Below are 18,639 nucleotides of genomic sequence, written 5' to 3' on the forward strand. Positions count from 1 at the left end.
CGCAACGTAGTGATTGTTGACTGCTTGTGTGACATCTATGTTGATTATCTCTGGACAATATTCAAGTTTTGATATCCTTTGTTGATTGTCATACGTTAGGAACCAATTTTCTCTAAACAACACAATAATTTGAGACTGCAAGATAGCTTAATCCAGAATGAGTTTTTGTAAGGATTCTAGACAGTCAAAAAGGAACAAGAGACAATATGAGGAAGGTGGAATTCACAAACTAATGTGTACCATGGTTTCTTTTTCACAGTGTGCAATCTAGTAAAATTCATATGCTGAATTAATGACTGTGTTATTATTTTTGTGTTGCTGACTTAGCATGTCATCAGTACAAACATAGCCATATTATCAATGCGCTTAGAAAACATGAGACACTCTGTTGTCATGTCACAAGAAATTATGTGATATTAATATGCACAGTATACCCACCTCTCCTTCTCCTTGTTGTCGTTGGGACAGAGGAAGTTGTAGTTCCCTCGTACATAGGTTTCCCTGTGGTGTAGGTCTCTGAAGGTTTCCCTGTAGTCATCTCAGATGGCTTGCCTGTGGTCATCTCAGATGGCTTTCCTGTGGTCATCTCAGATGGCTTTCCTGTGTTCATCTCAGATGGCTTGACAGTGGTAAGCCCCTCTGATGTTGTAGTCTCCCCACCACACTCACAGAACACCCTGACCTTGTAGTCGTAGCAGAAAGGCAGGAATCCACGCTGCTTGGAGTTCTCACAAACCAGACCCTGGTGGATGTCACAGGTCACATCCTGGCCAGTCCTGGTGTAGTCCATCTCCAAACCACTGTCCACACGACACTCAATGTCTGTAAAGATAGAGGCAGTTTAATTACATGATCTAGCCCTACTGTGCCTCAAGCCATCTTTTTTTAAAAATTTCATTGCATACAAGGCTAAAGAATTCAAAGTTCAAAGGAATGGTACTTATGCTATGCCAATCAAACAAGCTCACAAGAACAATCAACTTACTTGTGATCATCTCAGGCCCACAGAAGTCAAACTTCTCTCTCAGGTTGTCCAACGTCTCAAAGTCTCCACCAGAGATGACATTAGGATAGAAGGAGTTCATCCACTCTGTCCACTCGCCCTCACAGGGGTAGGATTTGGTCGGTTCCACATGGGGCTGCTCTGTTTTGGATGGCTTCTTTGTGGGTTCTACTGTCCCTGTTGCCTCTGTAGCAACTGGCTTTTCTGTCCCGGTTGGCTCTGTACCACTTGGTCCTTCTGTGCCAGTTGACTCTGTAGCACTTGGTCCTTCTGTCCCGGTTGGCTCTGTAGCACTTGTCCTTCTGTCTCGGTTGGCTCTGTAGCACTTGGTTCTTCTGTGCCACTTGACTCTGTAGCACTTGGTCCTTCTGTCCCAGTTGGCTCTGTAGCACTTGGCTTGTCTGTCCCAGTTGGCTCTGTAGCACTTGGCTTCTCTGTCCCGGTTGGCTCTGTACCACTTGGCTTCTCTGTCCCGTTTGGCTCTGTACCACTTGGCTTCTCTGTCCCGGTTGGCTTCTCTGTAGCACTTGGCTTCTCTGTCCCAGTTGGCTCTGTAGCACTTGGTCCTTCTGTCCCAGGTAGCTCTGTGGCACTTGGTCCTTCTGTCCCGGTTGGCTCTGTAGCACTAGGCTTCTCTGTCCCAGTTGGCTCTGTAGCACTTGGCTTCTCTGTCCCAGTTGGCTCTGTAGCACTTGGCTTTTCTGTCCCGGTTGGCTCTGCAGCACTTGGTCCTTCTGTCTCGGTTGTCTCTGTAGAACTTGGTCCTTCTGTGCCAGTTGACTCTGTAGCACTTGGTCCTTCTGTTCCAGTTGGCTCTGTAGCACTTGGCTTTTCTGTCCTGGTTGGCTCTGTAGCACTTGGTCCTTCTGTCCCGCTTGGCTTTTCTGTAGCACTTGGTTCAGTAGCACTTGGCTTTTCAGTGCCAGTTGGCTTTTCTGTAGCATGTGGCTTCTCTGTCACGCTTGGTTTCTCCGTGGCACTTGACTCCTGTGTTGTCAACGGTCTTCCAGTTACAGATGGTCCTTGAGTAGTCTCAAGTCCTTCTGTACTTTCAGATCTCAGTGTTGTGACGATGGGGCTCTCTGTAGTAGCCTGACAGTCCTCTACGTCTGGAAGTCGCAGACACCTTCCAAAGGCACGACCGCTGGTGTATTCTGTGCAAAGACAGGCGCTGGCAGAGCAGCCAGAGATGGCCTGACAGTGGGCTACACTTCCATCACAACCGATCTTACAGTCGCACTTGGGAGAGCATTCTGAAATTACAACAAGGGGAAATATTATAGCAATCAAATTTTCAGCACTAAGGACAATGCCTACCATTCTGAAGTAGCACTTAGAGAAACTAATGATGATAAGTTATTGTCTTGCTACAATATGATGATGAATATGCAAAAACAGCCCATTTGAAGGCACATACAGGATTTGAAGTAACATCTGAAGTAATGTTTTGACTATGCAGACTTTAAGTTACATATTGTATCAAATTTATAGACTCTATACACATTTTAGTACATACCACGTTTCCTGTAGGGAGTAGTAGTTTCTAGTGGCTGACTGGTGCTGTGTTCAGGCATATATGGACCAGTTGTGCCTGGTTTTCTAGTGCTGTGTTCAGGCACATATGGACCAGTGGTGCCTGGTTTTCCAGTGGTGTGTCCAGGCACGTTTGGACCAGTGGTGTGTCCAGGCACATATGGACCAGTGGTGTGTCCAGGCACATATGGACCGGTGGTGTGTTCAGGCATGTATGGACCAGTGGTGTGACCAGGCATGTATGGACCAGTGGTGCCTGGTTTTCCAGTGGTGTGACCAGGCACATATGGACCAGTGGTGTGACCAGGCACATATGGACCAGTGGTGTGTCCAGGCACATATGGACCAGTGGTGTGTCCAGGCATGTATGGTCCTGTGGTGTATTTCTCATTTGGACCATGTGTTGTTCCTGTAATAAGAACAAACATTTATCTGTTAGGTACCAAATAAACACAAGACTATGGCTGTTGTGAACATAAGACAAAAAGAAAATGTGTACTAGAAGCCTTATGGTGATGCAGTGTCAAATGTTAAGTATTCATGTATGAATATATAGCTAATGTGGTGTTTACAATACAGTCTTAAACATAAGAGAGTGTATCATATACATAATTTTTTTCATGTAACAGATGATAATAGCAGTACAACAATAATCATCTACTTCTTAAGAATGTGGTTCCAAAAGCCTATATCCCCCTTTATCATATTTCATCACATGGTTGTGTACAAAGGATCTTCTTCTCTTAGCTTGGCTTCACTGACATAGAATCTTGCGAACCAACGTTATACTGATGTTACATTCGCGCAATTTTTCAGTAAATCTGACAGAATCTGGCTACCTTCAGGGCCCCTTGTTGTGGTCAGCACGCACTCCTCGTATGATGGCCTGATGACACACCTTCCACCGACCTTCTCCATAGCAGGGTCAGGACAGGCGCAGTAGTTACAGCCTGCGATACGTGGACACTCTGCTGCCACGTTCCCATCACAACCAACCAGGCACTTGCACTCCCACAAACAGGCTGGAACATGGAGGTTAATATTTGTCAATGAAGGTTACACATCCAGGTCATAAGATATGCCAGTTGTGTGGATGCTATCTGAAATGTCTGACCGTTTTCAAAATACACATACACATGTTTCTAGACAATGGAAAATTATTTCCAAGAAACTATGGACACACATTAATTTTTTCATTACATGTACTTTTGTACCAGTGACTCTAGAAACTCTTTTCATTTTTGAGGCAATCATTACAAAATCTAACCTGTCAGGAGTAAAAGACATGGTCAATGCTTACCATTCCCATCGATGATTTACCAATGACAGGCAAACGAGGTAAGATATCAGCTAAAATATCTTCAACCACTTTGGGGGAACACTATTCTGATCATATTTCAAAATGTTGAATGAAAAATCACTAGAGGTTCGGAAGAAAATAACAAGTAATAAAAGAAAGTTTTGAGCTCTATCAAAGTTTCATTGACAATCCTTTAACTCACTTCTACGAGGCATGGCAGTTGTTCCCTCAGCAACAGTGGTAACAGATTCACTTAGACTTCCAGTTGTGGCCTCAAATGGCTTGCCAGTGGTGTAGACTTCTGAAGGTTTCCCTGTGGTCATCTCAGATGGCTTGCCTGTGGTGTAGGTTTCTGAAGGCTTGCCTGTGGTGTAGACTTCTGAAGGCTCACCTGTAGTGTAGACTCCTGAAGGCTCACCAGTGGTATAGGTTTCTGAAGGCTTGCCTGTGGTGTAGACTCCTGAAGGCTCACCTGTGGTGTACGTTTCTGAAGGCTTGCCTGTAGTGTAGACTCCTGAAGGCTCACCTGTGGTGTAGACCCCTGAAGGCTCACCTGTAGTGTAGACCCCTGAAGGCTTGCCTATGGTGTAGGTTTCTGAAAGCTTGCCTGTAGTCATCTCAGATGACTTGCCTGTGGTGTAGGTTTCTGAAGGCTTGGCTGTGGTGTAGGTTTCTGAAGGCTTGCCTGTGGTCATCTCAGATGGCTTGCCAGTGGTAAGCCCCTCTGATGTTGTAGTCTCCCCACCACACTCACAGAACACCCTGACCTTGTAGTTGTAGCAGAAAGGCAGGAATCCACGCTGCTTGGAGTTCTCACAAACCAGACCCTGGTGGATGTCACAGGTCACATCCTGGCCAGTCCTGGTGTAGTCCATCTCCAAACCACTGTCCACACGACATTCAATGTCTACAGAAAATGGAGATGGATACAGTATTTGTCAGTAAAACAAACAGCCAATATCAAATAATTTTTCTTAAGTAGTTATAAGTATCAGCTAAAGTATCAGTCAAACCAACAGTAGTGCAAGGAGACTTACTTGTAATCATCTCAGGCCCGCAGAAGTCATATTTCTTCCTCAAGTTGTCGAAAGTTTCATAATCTCCACCAGAGACAACATCAGGATAGAAAGAGTTCATCCATTCTGTCCACTCGCCCTCACAGGGGTAGGGAGTTGTAGGCTCAGTCCCTGGTGCTGAAGGTTCAGTAGTGGTGGAGATATACTCTCCTGTGGTGTGGACTTCTGAGGGCTTGCCTGTGGTCATCTCAGAAGACTTGCCAGTGGTGTAGACTTCTGAAGGCTCACCAGTAGTCACCCCAGAGGGCTTGCCTGTGGTGTAGACTTCTGAAGGCTCACCTGTGGTGTAGACTTCTGATGGCTTGCCTGTGGTCATCTCTGATGGTTTGCCTGTAGTGAAGACTTCTGATGGCTTGCCTGTAGTAATCTCGAATTGCTTGCTAGTAGTAATCTCAGATGAACTGCTTGTAGTAATCTCAGAAGGTTTGCCTGTGGTGTGGGTTTCTGAGGGCTTGCCTGTGGTGTAGGTCTCTGAGGGTTTGCCTGTAGTCATCTCTGATGGCTTGCCAGTGGTCATCTCAGATGGCTTTCCTGTGGTCATCTCAGAAGGCTTGCCTGTGGTGTAGGTTTCTGAAGGCTTGCCTGAGGTCATCTCAGAGGGCTTGCTAGTGGTGTAGGTCTCTGAAGGCTTGCCTGTGGTCATCTCCGATGGCTTGCCTGTGGTCATCTCAGAAGGCTTGCCTGTGGTGTAGATCTCAGAGGGTTTGCCTGTGGTCATCTCAGAAGGCTTGCCTGTGGTGTAGGTTTCTGAAGGCTCACCAGTGGTCATCTCAGAAGGCTTGCCAGTGGTGATCTCAGATGGCGTTCCTGTGGTGTAGGTTTCTGAAGGCTTGCCTGTGGTGTAGGTTTCTGCAGGCTTGCCTGTGGTCATCTCAGATGGCTTGCCAGTGGTGTAAGTTTCTGAAGGCTTGCCTGTGGTGTAGGTTTCTGTAGGCTTACCTGTTGTCATCTCATATGGCTTGCCAGTGGTAAGGCCCTCTGATGTTGTAGTCTCCCCACCACACTCACAGAACACCCTGACCTTGTAGTTGTAGCAGAAAGGCAGGAATCCACGCTGCTTGGAGTTCTCACAAACCAGACCCTGGTGGATGTCACAGGTCACATCCTGGCCAGTCCTGGTGTAGTCCATCTCCAAAGCACTGTCCACGCGGCACTGAATATCTACAGAAAAGAGAAATAATTTTGATAAATATCCAATACATAGTGTGGCTACAATTTTCATATAATAGTAAAAAAATTAGTGCTCCAATAGATGAGAGGGTGGAGAAGAAATTGCACACCCCTCCTTCCCCATAAAAAGTCATGTGCAGGTCAGGCAAACAGGCAAACGCCTGTCTGCCTCCTCATCCGTCAAATCGACAGGAGAATAAAAAAAATAAAAAGTTTAAAAAAAATTATACATCAGATGGACTTACTTGTGATCATTTCAGGCCCGCAGAAGTCATATTTCTTCCTCAGGTTCTTGAATGTCTCATAATCTCCACCAGACATGACATCAGGATAGAAGGAGTTCATCCATTCTGTCCACTCGCCCTCACAGGGGTAGGGAGCTGTAGGCTCTGTCCCTGGTGCTGAAGGTTCAGTAGTGGTTGAAGCAAACTTCTCTGTGGTCAGCTCAGAGAATGGTGTGGTTGCCAGCTCTGGTTTCACAGTCGTATAAACTGGCAAAGTAAAGAACCAAGTCTTGATAGATGAATCAAACAAAAAGCAAGTCGAAAGTCCTAATTTGATTAAGCATTCTTAGTAAGGCTTCAAAAAGCATAGCACTTGCTGGTTGTTTCACATACCACAAAATATGCATAAAATTTTAACTTTTTTTTTCAGTTTTTACTGCAAATGTTAAGAAATTATATTTTCGGAATCATTTGTCTTCTTGAAAACTAGTTAAGATGACAAAATTTCTTATAGTGACAAATTTTAAAAAAGAAAATAATTAATTCTGCAGTTTAGCCATCTTATTCCAGCCAAATGAAGATTTATGAAAAGAAATTATACATATTTATGACAAGAAATTATCCATACCTCCTTCACAATCTTCCTCATCACTTCCATTTGCACAGTCAATGACACCATTGCACTTTTGGTCATCAGTGGTCAGGCACTGACCATCACCACAGTCAAACCCTCTACACACACAGCGGTCACAGCACTCTCCGGTCATCCTGGTCCTTACTTGTGTGGCCTGAGTGAGAAAAGCATTCAAAGTGAAAGTGCAACAAACAGTTTGTCATGCGTTACGTTTACCCTGTGTAATAGATTCTCTCACTCTAGGCTTAAAACTAAACAGAAAGCAAATTCACAGTTACGTTTTAACTTAGTATTGAACATGTATGAAAAAAATCACAATAAAAATGGCAAGTGCTATTAGCAAAACAAATGTCATTTTACCAAACTGCAGCAAAAATGTGATTTTAGAGTACAAATTAAACCTTTACAAATTTATCATTTGATTTATTACGTACCATAGCTAGAGGCTTGAAATATTATTCTATTGAAGCTTTTTATTTACCCCTATACCACATGCTATCAGAAAGGATTCTTTAAATAGATTTTGATTTTCTGTTGCCATTGGTTCCAAGAGATAGAGTACCGGGGGCATCCTCATTAGATGGTTTTGAGACAATGCTTACAGCTATATGTGGGAAAGTTAGGTGAGACAGGTCATTCAGTGTAATGCTTGCCTGTGTTATAAGTACCTGTGAAGCTAGTGTGTTACCCCCAAAAGGGTGACTATACTAACTGGCAGTACAGATACAGATACAGACTTAAGTAGACTTACCTCATCACAGTAGACAGCAGCACAGTCCACTGTACTCTCACACTCCACCCTGTTGTCGAAACAGGCACACTCTGTACAGGGGCTGGCCACCCAGGTCTCTTTGGGCTGGAAGACAGTCATGCATGTGGTTTTAGTGGCAAACAATAAACAACATGAAAAAACAGTTACTGTAGTTACTTCAACTTTGATAATCTAGAGTATATGCCACATTGCACCTGTGGCAGAAGAGTGTAGGATGGCCTTACGTTGGTAAGATTCATATTAAAATAGCTGTTGGTTTGTGACAGGACATTTCATACAGTCACTTAGATTGAAAACATCTGGAGGTACTCAAAAAGAATGATCAATGAATCCTCTATTGATAGCATCTTCATTTTCACTTTTAAATCCTCTAAAAAAATGGCAAAGTCAGTTTACAAGGTCTAAGAGCTTGAGTGACTCCCGACACCCCCCTCCCCCTAAAGAGGTGGTGCCTGTAGCACTGGCTTGCACCTTTGCAACTTGCTAGTGAAAACATTCTCAGAGAGAACCCTCAATTCAAATTCCTGGCTACGGGCATGAGACCTCCCATGAATATTGTTCAACAAAGACTAGAAACTAAAGTTTTTACCCCAAACCAACTTATGACACCTTACCATTCTGACAATGCCCTCATCGTCCAGACAGGTGCAGTCGATGGGGTCCACACACTGGCTGCCGTTGAAGACAGATTTCCCGCTGCACTCGCAACACCCCTCCCCCATGGGCTGGCATGTGTCCTTCAGGTCATGACACACCTTCTCAAGACACTGTTTACAGTCTGAGGTAGCGTAGGGATACTGGCACACTGAGGTAATGAAAGACAGCAATGAAAATAATCAGTGTTGAAAAAAATGAACAAAAAGACACCATATTGTTGTATAGGATCACTTTGACAAATATGTGTGGATTTAAGTTGGCAATTATTGAAACTAGAATTTCTGCAGAAAGCTCGCCTATTTTTACCACTATCAAGGTTTGCAAAAGGCTTCAAGAAATGAGAAAATGGAAAGAGACACAACAAGAAAACTCTGATGGTTCCGCTACACATTGGACCTTGGTAAGAGCAGTTCTGACTCAACCCCACAGATTGAATACCATTAAAATACTATATTGTGTTCAAGAAGTGTAGAATCAAAGTACAGTAACAGTTTGATATTAGTTATGTCCAGATCTTTGTTTATTTCCTTAGCTATGAAGGACATACTGTTAGGGCTGCCCAACTAGCTAGTAGCTACATGTATAGCAAAGGGCTAGTCCTGCTGTCAAGACAATACAGAATCATTATGTAGACTTTGAACATGATGGTATCTAATAAGTCGTCAAGATGTTGAATGTATATTCTGCAGACCTGGTGCAGGTGTTGGCGGAATCTCTGTCTCACAGAATGCCTCATCAGCGCCGTTGTCACAGTCCGCCTTTCCATCGCACTCCCACGACAGCGGGATACAGTCGGTGTAGTTACAGGGGAACTGTCCCGGGCAGTGTTCGTCGCACACGGGGCAGCACTGCTCGGGTTTGTACACGAGTTTCATGCCGTCCTCACACACCGGGATGGCACACTCGATGGTGGTACACTCTGTGTTACCCTGGGACTCACATTCACAGGTGGTGCAGGGGTCGGATCTCCACACACTACCAACCTGGTAAGAGAGAGGGCATTTCAAAAACTGATGCAAGCATAGAAAGAAAGAAAAGTTTGGCAAGAAAACTATCCAATATCACTCTCTTCATCTCACCGGTCCCAAATTTCATGTCCCTAGTACTTGAAATTTGCTAATATAGTCGAAGTTTAAGTGCATAACAGCAATTCATCTCATCTCATCTCATTTCATCCACCTCTTAGTCTATTAACTGTTGGGGCACCAAGATCTGGCATCTCCACACACTACCAACTTTGTAAGAGAGAGGGCATTTCAAAACTGACACAAGCATGGAAAGAAAAAAAAGTTTGGCAAGAAACTATCCAATATCCTTCACTTTACCTTGCCTCACTGGTCCCAAAGCCTCACTGATAATAGGGGCAGCAAATTTTGTGTCTCTACTACTTGAAATTTGCAAAAACAGTCCAAATTCATTTGAACCATATAGCGTAACATTTCATCTCATCTATGTTTTAGTCTATTGACAGAAGACCTGTTTTCTCCACCCTTCTTAATTTTCTGTTTTTCTCAGTGTTTTACTTAGTGTCGTCCAATTTCCGTATTTTATCTATGGCTATGGACACAACCTGCCGTACGTACAAATATGTGCCAAAACCTGGGCAATCTTTTGGGGTCCGTAAGTGGTAAGTACCGCCACCATATGAACTCTCAGGCAATCCGACAGATTTTTGAGCACGCAGACAAGCCGTAGAACTTTACGTGCAGGCAGAGCTTTGTGTGCCATCGGGCTGCGGATTCGCCCCCCGTACATGCCAGTAGGGGCGATGCACCTGCCCTGTACAGCCTGAACGTTTTCAGAAATACGTGGTAGACATGGCCTCCCCAAAAAGCATACGGACAAATTGTACGTACGGCGGGTTGTGCCCTTAGCTTAAGTATAATTCGAATCCTCCCTAGTGTTTGAATTTTCAAAAATTATAGTACGAATTCAAATGCATAGAGATAACAACTTGTACATGTATATGCCAATTTTACCTCCAAGCATTCTCCCTGTACATAACAGCCGCTGCATGGTTCCGGTGTAGATGCGGGGATCTCTGTTGTGGCTGTAACCGTGGTGACTGCCTCGGATGAGATGGGAGTGGTGGGGATGGGAGTCGTGGCAGTGACAGTGGTTTCTGATGGCACTATGGAAAACAAAATTTATATGTGTTTGCAAGATCAAATTTAATAGTTTGATGTACATGTTTTAGCACTCAGCACTTACTTCTGAAGCTGGTGTGTTACGACAAAGGGCAGTTATACTGGCTATATAGATACAGATACAGGTACCTATTCATAAGAGATAATAAAAGATAATCTTCCGTACTTTCACTTTGATAAAGTGTACTTGGACAAATTCAAAAGAATTACTTACGAGATTGGCAATAGCAGCATTGGCTCCCTGAGGGGTTGATCAGCTCTTCATCCTGTAAAAGAAATGATAAGGCGACATATGATAAACTTAGATATACAACTTGTTGACAGGAGTATGTGGATGGCCACAAGTTGTCTTAATACCAAGATGGCTGCAGATACTGTCAATAGTTTAAGATACTTTCCTCTATTATAAGGACTGAGGTACTGGAAGGCAGAGCCCATTCCTCTCCTTCCAGGTCCTTTTACATTGTGTCTTCCCAATCAAAGTTGCTTTCCAATTAGGATATGTTGGACTCTTTAAGCCATGAGTGCCACGAATGAAGCCAACATCTCTCAATTCAGAGTTTACTAGCCTGACCACTCAGCAATTGATGCCACCAAGGAGGGGTAATGTAACAGTTAACGCTAGTTCACCTTTATTTGCGGGGTAACCTATATCCATTTAAACATGGTATCTCTGGATTTTTAAAAATGGATTATCGAATTGTAGGATGGCACCCATCTCAGTTACTGTCAAGCCCTGGCCTACACATACTTTTCTGCAATCGCTACAGCAAGGGGCTTGTTTGCTACTTCTAGTATGTGTTCAACTACAATAATCATTGCAGTTTGATATAACAACGGATATTGGTTACCCCGCAGATAAAAGTGAACTAGCATTACACTTTCCTACAAAAGCTGCTACGGCATTTAATGCAAGAAATATGAAGGGCTCACCTCTGCACATGTCTTGTCACACTTCTTTGTGCAGAAGGCTAGGCGATCGCTACAGAGGCACAGTGTGCACTCATTGGCCAGCCACCTCCCACCAGACTAATGCAACATAAACAACATTACTCAGCACATACATTTGTAGCAACATAAACATATTGTTTATCATTACACAATGATGCAAAGAAATAAGATTTTGAAAATATGAATATAATGCAGATATGATTTAAAGAAATCATGATAGCAAATTTTACCAGACCACATTCTTTCAGTCTGTTTTCCAAGTTGGGCATCAACAATTTCATTTTCCTTCTTTACCATATTACATACTGTTACAATATTATTCATCATAATGCTTTACAAATTAAGATTGAAAATGTCTATGTGGATTTCTTGGTGAAGCAAAGAAAAGTATGAAACAATTGTGCATGTTTCTGAGATGTATGTCCACCCAATGTTACAAGACATAAAATTGAAGAATTTCACAGCGTATGATTTGATAACTTTTATCAGCACTTCTTGCTAAATTTTAAGACACATTTTAGGACATATGTAATATTGTGTGATCTCTATGTCTTACAGCATATGTCTTGCCCTGGTAGACACATGGACACTCAGTCTCTGGGATACACCTGGACCCATCCCTGTAGGTTCCCTCAGGACAGTAGCAGCCCATCTCACAGTTATCTTCATTACACTCTTCATACACCATACTGCAGGTCTTGTTACAACTGCACTGCATGGCCACCAGAGGGGCTGAACACACTGTACAGAAGAATGGCAAAAACGTTTTAAGTAGGAACAAGTCATTATGTTGTTGTTGTTGGCATCCATCTGTCTCAGAAGACAATGGTAGGCAGACAGGTTGGGTTAGGCGACCCGTCTGCCTGGCCTGCACGTGACTTTTTAGGGTGAAGGATACTCAAGGGGTGTGCACTTCCTTCTCCACCCTCTCATCTACTGGTGCACTAAGTCATACAGGGGCAAGAACTGTGTGTAACGTGTACATGTAAGACGGCCCCAGCAGATGCAAGTTTGTTGGTTGGAGTTTCCGTCTCTTAGGAGGACTTACGATGTACTTTTTCCTGTGAGTTCCATAAGTTTGTAAGCTGCAATGAAAGCTGCCAAAGAGGTTTAAAAATTCTAAACCCATGCTGATTTGAATCCACAGAAAGTCCTTGAACAGGCTTCTCCTTTATAGGTTTGAATTACAGCAAACAACCATGTGAAAACATGACATGACAAAAATGCAATATTTGGTATATCGGCTGGCACGTTCTATGACAGTCTTTATCTTTGGTCTGTTAGTCCTCACTGTCATTGAGTCAAACTTGCTTCAGTAATTATGATATTTATGATTTATCAGACAGAAGAGACACTATCCTAGTCCTATTCATGTAAACTAGCATGGCCTTTGGGGCCTGGGGATTTTTGCACTGCTGCCAAACATAAAACCAGGTCTGCGTTCTCAAGTGTGTAAGACGAATCCCATAGTCCTGCTTACCTTGTCAAAACATAGACTTGCAAAATGAAAACATAAAAATGCAAATGTTTGCTCAAACAGTAATTGCCACACTATCACTAATTGGATTGCTAATTTTGATGGACAGTCAGGATCAGTCCATTGTCCTTACCAACAGGAGTGGTAACTCCAGAGCTGGGGGTCGTTGACCCAGGTGATCCGGTAGTCTCAGCAGCACTGGGGGTCGTGGTGTATTCTGGGTATGGAGATGGTTTAGCTGTGGTCGCTGCTGGTGAGAAAAAAAATGAATTTTTAAGCTTTGTACAATGAAGAAACAGTGCTTGCTTTGATAAATTTATCTTAAGAGTTGACACAAATAGCAGTGTGATCATATTTTAGCATATGATTGAGTTAAACTTTGTAATGTATGGATTTTTGTCTGCGAATTCCAATAAAACAGATTATGAAATCATATTTTTGTAACTTACTGATTGCTCTACATTCACAGCATTCTCCTTCTTCCTGAACAAGTCTGTATCCCTGGAAACAAGGATGCACAAAATAGTCATTTAGAATAAACATCAAGTGATGGACAATTTATTCGATCCATGTAATGGACATCATCTTGTAGTATTACAAAAAATAAAAGAGTGGTCAAAAATTAGATTAACATCATTGATTCAAGGTGTCTCTCCACTTAAATCATCATATTCTATACTTTATGGGTATTAGTGGAGAGCAGGGCTTTAGCCAGCTCGAAATTATTTTCTGTCAGCCAATTACAATCGTCGTGAAAACCGCAAAAATTAATTAGAAGGACTGAACTGAGACCTTGAAAAACGGGTTTTAATGAGATTATCGTATGCAAAAGGGCGCCGACACACATTGTCAACAATCATAACAATAGCAAAACAAACAGTGTGTGGCTTTTACGGCCGTGGATGGCGTCCCCAAGCCGCCTGTAGCTTCCACCAAGGATTTTTGTCCGTCAAGGTTGACGGATTGGTTTTAAAATTTTTCCGTCAGACGCAGCAAATTTCCGTCAATTGACGGAAAAACGGACGCTGGCTAGACCCCTGGTGGAGAGGCACTTTTAACTGATAATTAGCTTATAATTCTGTAGTTATCAGAAGTAAAAAAGGAGGATAAAAAACTATTTAGATTACAAAATGAATAACTAAAAAAGGAACTTTTAATTGAAACATTGAAATTATCAGAGCCCTAGTTTTTAAAGACTATGCAAAAGAACTGCGATATGCAGTGCAAAGGATAAGAGTAACTTTTCTTAACTACAAAAATGTACCTACCTCAGCACAACTGTTCTTGTTGCAGGCCTTGTAGCATTCAGACTGGCCATTCACACATCTACAGGAGTGACAATCATCAGCAACCCACTCACTTCCGTCCTGTAGCAAGTACAGAAGAAATAAAAGGTTCTTGGTGACAATTGTGCAGATTTGGGCACACTGATGCACCAAAAGGTGACAGATTAGCCAAGAGGCTCATTGGGTATCACTCCACCCTCACATACATTTGTACTAGGGCTGGGTACCAGTACAGAAAATTCAGGTCCAAGTCCGGTTCAGGTCCAGAGGATCAGGTCCTGAACCTGGACCTGATGCAGTATGACTCATATCAATGGTCCATTTCATTACAAAGAAATCTGTTTGGTGGAGTATTAGACTTACATTGGCGTTTTAAAATCCTACAACGCTAACGGCACCTTTACGATTGGCTGTAAAACTTGGTAGAAATTACTTCAAACTCTACTCTACTTCACTCTTTTAATTTTCTTCCACCTGCAAGCGCCAAAACGTGTGAATGCCTGATAAAACAATCTGTTAATTTTCTAATCGGTCCAACATCCGGTCTACCTAATTTTTTCAGGTCCGGTTTTTCTGGACCGGTCCAATAAGAAAAAACGGTTTTGTACCGGTACGCTGTACCAGTACCCAGCCCTAATTTGTACAGTACTATTGGGTACACCATGTTACTTAATAAGTACTTTTCCCAAGAGCACAACATCAGGGAAGCATCGCACCCAGTACTTAGTTCTAAGTCCAATGTTCTAATCATTGTGCCACTCCAATGTAAAGTATAATGTGTTCAATGCAGACTTTATTGCTACAACATCATGTAAAAAGAGCATGATAAAGTCCACCTAGTGTTCAAAACACAGAAATATAATCATTGCTAAAAAGTTTGCCTCCAAAAGCTAAGCACAGCACATCAAATAGGCATGAATCTTTTGGGTTTCCAATTAGGAAGATGATTAGTTTGGGAAATATGTTTGGGAAATCACATACCTTACAAACAGCTGGGGTTGTGTAAGGGGGCAGCCTGGTAGTCACGTATGTACTGGAGGCTGTGGTTGTGGTGGTAACTGTAACATAAACAAGACTTTTGTCAGACAAAAGATATAGGAGATTCCCTATCATCATCATCGTTGGTTGCCTGCTTGGTTGGTTGACTTTCTTCCAGTGTCTTCTGTTGCCAGCAAAATGGTGAATCCGTTGTGTAGTAAGCTTCTGTAGTAAGAGCTGTTAGATGTACTGAAGATAGATGTAGTAGGTTGGTGTCATCTACGTCAGCCGTTAGACAAATACATTCACCATTAACGATTATAGAAATTATTGTGGGTTAAGTTTAAGGTTATGTTCTAGGTATTAGTTAAATACAAATTTGGTTAATTTAAAAATGTGAGGTTTATCTGCTAAAAGCATAGATTTCACAGAAACAGAAAACCTGTGAGCAAACTCACTTGTAAATGGTCTACATCCACAGCAGCCTCCGTTGTCCGTGTCATCATAGAACATCTCTCCCTCCTGACAGGAGCTGGAGTCAATGTTACAGCCTGTCTTGTAGCAGGTCCTCTCATAGTTGTCCTGGCACTTGCACTCCTCACACTGACCCTTGGACCACTTGTCTCCAGCCTGAATGGTACCACAATGAAAAAAAGACATAAAAAACGGAGCTTTTGCTGCAGTACCTTACCAAGCTACAAGGGGGACTAGCATCAAATGATTTTGGGTTCTCATAAGACCTACCCACATATCAAAACAAACCACCCAAGCATTCTTAAGCATTGCGTTCACACACAGACACAGACACACACACGAAAACATTATCTTCTCGGCGAAGGTAATAATCAACATGATTATATTACATATTAAAAAAACATGCTTTTAAGTTTTCCTAGACATACTGTAGATTGAAGATTTTTCTATCAACTCTATATATGATGAAAGGTAGTTGTCATCACAGTTGTGTCAATTACATGACATTGTACATAGATATAGTGGTACAATTCTTCCAAGCACCCTAGGGATACTTTGCCAAACTGCAGCTTGATAAATATTGCAACTTGACCAAAATCATAAAAATACTGTTTTCATAAAATACATTTTGGCATGCAAAATTTCGGTAATTGGTCTAAAAAAGAAATACAGTACAAGAAACAGCAGTATGTCTCCTTTCTGAATGGAAACAAAACTAACATTAATTTTGTAATTACTGGGCAGATGCAATAACAACTGACTCTAATACCAGCACTTAGGGCCAGAAGTGTAAAGCCAGAACACCACCTACCGAATATGAAGTGTCTGTGTCAGCATCATAGCAGCTGCAGTGCTGAGCGACCTTGGCGCAGTAGTCCCCGACCTTGACCAGGTCGTCCCCGCGACACTCGCAGGTCCTGGAGCAGGGGACGGCCTCGGGGCTGCAGATCAGGTTCCCACTGCAGTCCTCCTCACAGTGGCATCGCTCATCACAGACTATATTGTACACAATTTATGTCATTATTTTTGGGCAATGTCTGAGGAAGACTTGAGAGGGCTAGTTAGGTGCGACAATGCCATGATCAGGTGGTTAATTGCTTCAGAAGACTGGCGGAAAGAGTGCCATCTGAACAGCTTAGGTGTAGGCTAGGTTTACACAGCCTTCATGACATCTTCCGCTACAACAGACTCCACTGGTATGGCTACGTGCAAAGAATGACAAATGGCAACTGGCCAAGAAAGGTCATGAACTTGTTATTACTGGGCCAGAACACACGTGGGTGCCCCAAGAGGAGATGGGTGAACAGTGTTAATAAAGATATTAGAAAACTGCACTTGCAAAAAGCCAACCCCTTTTGTGAAAAGCACACACATATGCATAAATATACCATGTAATCTATTAGGTACATGTAACATCTGTGGGCCAACTCAGTTCTGTATGAGCTGTGAAGTTCTTTCCTATTGGTCCAGGTATCTTCTACAATGAAAAATTTATTCAAATTTCTTCTAATTCAAGTTGCTTGGTCTGTATGATATTGGCCAGGAATATAAAATGGGTTCCTGAAGTATTCCTGCTGACATTTCCTTACCATACTCTGGAGTAGTGGTGATGGCACTGGTCAGCACAGATGTGGTGGTGGTCACTGCTGGGAGGGCAGTCGTGGTTGTCACTTCTAAAAGCAAACAAATAAACAAAACAAGCTTAGAGCAAAAATAACAAGATGCTATTACCCTGTATCATGACCAAAAGAAATATTTTATGATAAAATTTGCACATTTCTATTATATATATCATGCACTTAAATGCTTTTACCTGCAAGGAAGCTGCAAGAAGTATTGCTCTTTCTGGGAATATTATATTTCAATCACTCCTTTCTTTGCCCATGTCCTTGTTTATCAGTCAAGGTATGGAGATACATTTTGGTCTAGTGGATTTGAAATGGTCTAGTGGATTTACAATGCATGCTTACCCAGTGGACATCCCCTCAGCTCTATCCTCAGTGCGATGGTGCTCTGCCACTCCTGGGGGTACAGCCGGATCTGGGTGGCCACGACTGGTTCAGGCAGCTTGGACTCAGCCACACTGGTGCCATCAGTGTTACCATCAAACACCTGGAAATAAACAGGTGTGAAAATGAGTGTCTTTCCATCTTTATGCTACTTGGTGAAGAAAGTGTGCCAAAAATAGTGATAGGCTCTGTCCCATTTCATAAGGAAGTATATAAAGGAGGGTTCGAAATTTCTCTCAAATGCTAGATTTAACATAAATTTAGTGCCATTAGTATTACCATATGCATTGAGAAATGTAATGGGAGATGGGTTTCTTCAAACCCAATGTTGCTTAAAAATATGGGTACTGTCACAAGAAAAAAATACAGGAATGAACATGTTTTAAATATTTTGTTTTTGCAATCAAGAAATATATTTTCACCTTTGAGCAGAGATTGTGCTACTCAAAGTCCCCACATTCAAACAAAATTCTTGTGTGGATTAAAAGAGTCCTTCTACGTATGAATTAAAGAGCAAATGCAAAAGCTGCAATTGCAAAAGGTTAAGAGAATATTAATTAAAAATTTAATATAACGCAACAGTAATAGTATAAAATATGATTTCTAACCTGTTCTTCTGGTTCCTGTCCCTCCTCAGTTACAGGTTCTGTAACAAATGTCCACTCCTCCCCATCTACAGAGTAGGCCACCTTGTACTTAGTCACATAACCTTCATCTCCTCCTCCCTGGGTCACTACAGATGTGATCTACAGAATAACAATAGGATAAACACCTTGGTCATCAATCATTTAGTGTGATATTCTACTTTCTTATCCATAATTTCTTTGGGTGAACTTGGCTATATGTCCGACAAGCAAAATAACTGAATGAAAGAAAAAGAAAATTGTAAGTTGATGATCAAACCTTGTTAAATTTCTAAAGCAAAATAAACAAGCATGACAAACATAA

The 18,639-nt window shown here is 42.2% G+C and overlaps 2 protein-coding genes and 2 long non-coding RNA genes across 4 annotated transcripts in view; all 4 read right to left on the reverse strand.

Annotated features, from left to right (window-relative positions):
• LOC118424274 (mucin-2-like) overlaps positions 1-12,203 on the reverse strand; it is a 14,838-nt gene extending 2,635 nt beyond the window's left edge. The window contains exons 1-17 of the mRNA XM_035832818.1: positions 12,024-12,203; positions 11,450-11,545; positions 10,731-10,782; positions 10,349-10,500; positions 9,061-9,352; positions 8,327-8,517; positions 7,692-7,796; positions 6,935-7,094; positions 6,328-6,573; positions 4,874-6,073; positions 4,468-4,743; positions 4,039-4,200; positions 3,376-3,558; positions 2,520-2,945; positions 1,255-2,256; positions 986-1,222; positions 439-822 (exon numbers count right to left, since the gene is read on the reverse strand). Of these exons, the coding sequence (XP_035688711.1) occupies positions 439-822; positions 986-1,222; positions 1,255-2,256; positions 2,520-2,945; positions 3,376-3,558; positions 4,039-4,200; positions 4,468-4,743; positions 4,874-6,073; positions 6,328-6,573; positions 6,935-7,094; positions 7,692-7,796; positions 8,327-8,517; positions 9,061-9,352; positions 10,349-10,500; positions 10,731-10,782; positions 11,450-11,545; positions 12,024-12,185 (5,326 nt within the window). The 5' untranslated portion in view covers positions 12,186-12,203. The remainder of the gene's footprint in view (positions 1-438; positions 823-985; positions 1,223-1,254; positions 2,257-2,519; positions 2,946-3,375; positions 3,559-4,038; positions 4,201-4,467; positions 4,744-4,873; positions 6,074-6,327; positions 6,574-6,934; positions 7,095-7,691; positions 7,797-8,326; positions 8,518-9,060; positions 9,353-10,348; positions 10,501-10,730; positions 10,783-11,449; positions 11,546-12,023) is intronic.
• An 885-nt stretch (positions 12,204-13,088) lies between these two features.
• On the reverse strand, positions 13,089-14,307 carry LOC118424109. The gene is made up of 3 exons (XR_004832177.1): positions 14,213-14,307; positions 13,394-13,445; positions 13,089-13,194 (listed from the first exon to the last, which is right to left on the reverse strand). It is a non-coding gene; the product is annotated as an uncharacterized LOC118424109 (long non-coding RNA).
• Positions 14,308-16,499: 2,192 nt separating this feature from the next.
• On the reverse strand, positions 16,500-17,791 carry LOC118424108. The gene is made up of 3 exons (XR_004832176.1): positions 17,653-17,791; positions 17,272-17,355; positions 16,500-16,678 (listed from the first exon to the last, which is right to left on the reverse strand). It is a non-coding gene; the product is annotated as an uncharacterized LOC118424108 (long non-coding RNA).
• Positions 17,792-18,023: 232 nt separating this feature from the next.
• The window catches only part of LOC118424276 (mucin-5B-like), a 5,567-nt gene continuing 4,951 nt past the window's right edge, over positions 18,024-18,639 (reverse strand). Inside the window, exons 7-8 of the mRNA XM_035832819.1 lie at positions 18,300-18,424; positions 18,024-18,038 (exon numbers count right to left, since the gene is read on the reverse strand). Of these exons, the coding sequence (XP_035688712.1) occupies positions 18,024-18,038; positions 18,300-18,424 (140 nt within the window). The remainder of the gene's footprint in view (positions 18,039-18,299; positions 18,425-18,639) is intronic.

This window comes from Branchiostoma floridae, chromosome 10 (genome assembly GCF_000003815.2).
Source record: "Branchiostoma floridae strain S238N-H82 chromosome 10, Bfl_VNyyK, whole genome shotgun sequence".
In the NCBI taxonomy this organism is placed as follows: domain Eukaryota; kingdom Metazoa; phylum Chordata; class Leptocardii; order Amphioxiformes; family Branchiostomatidae; genus Branchiostoma; species Branchiostoma floridae.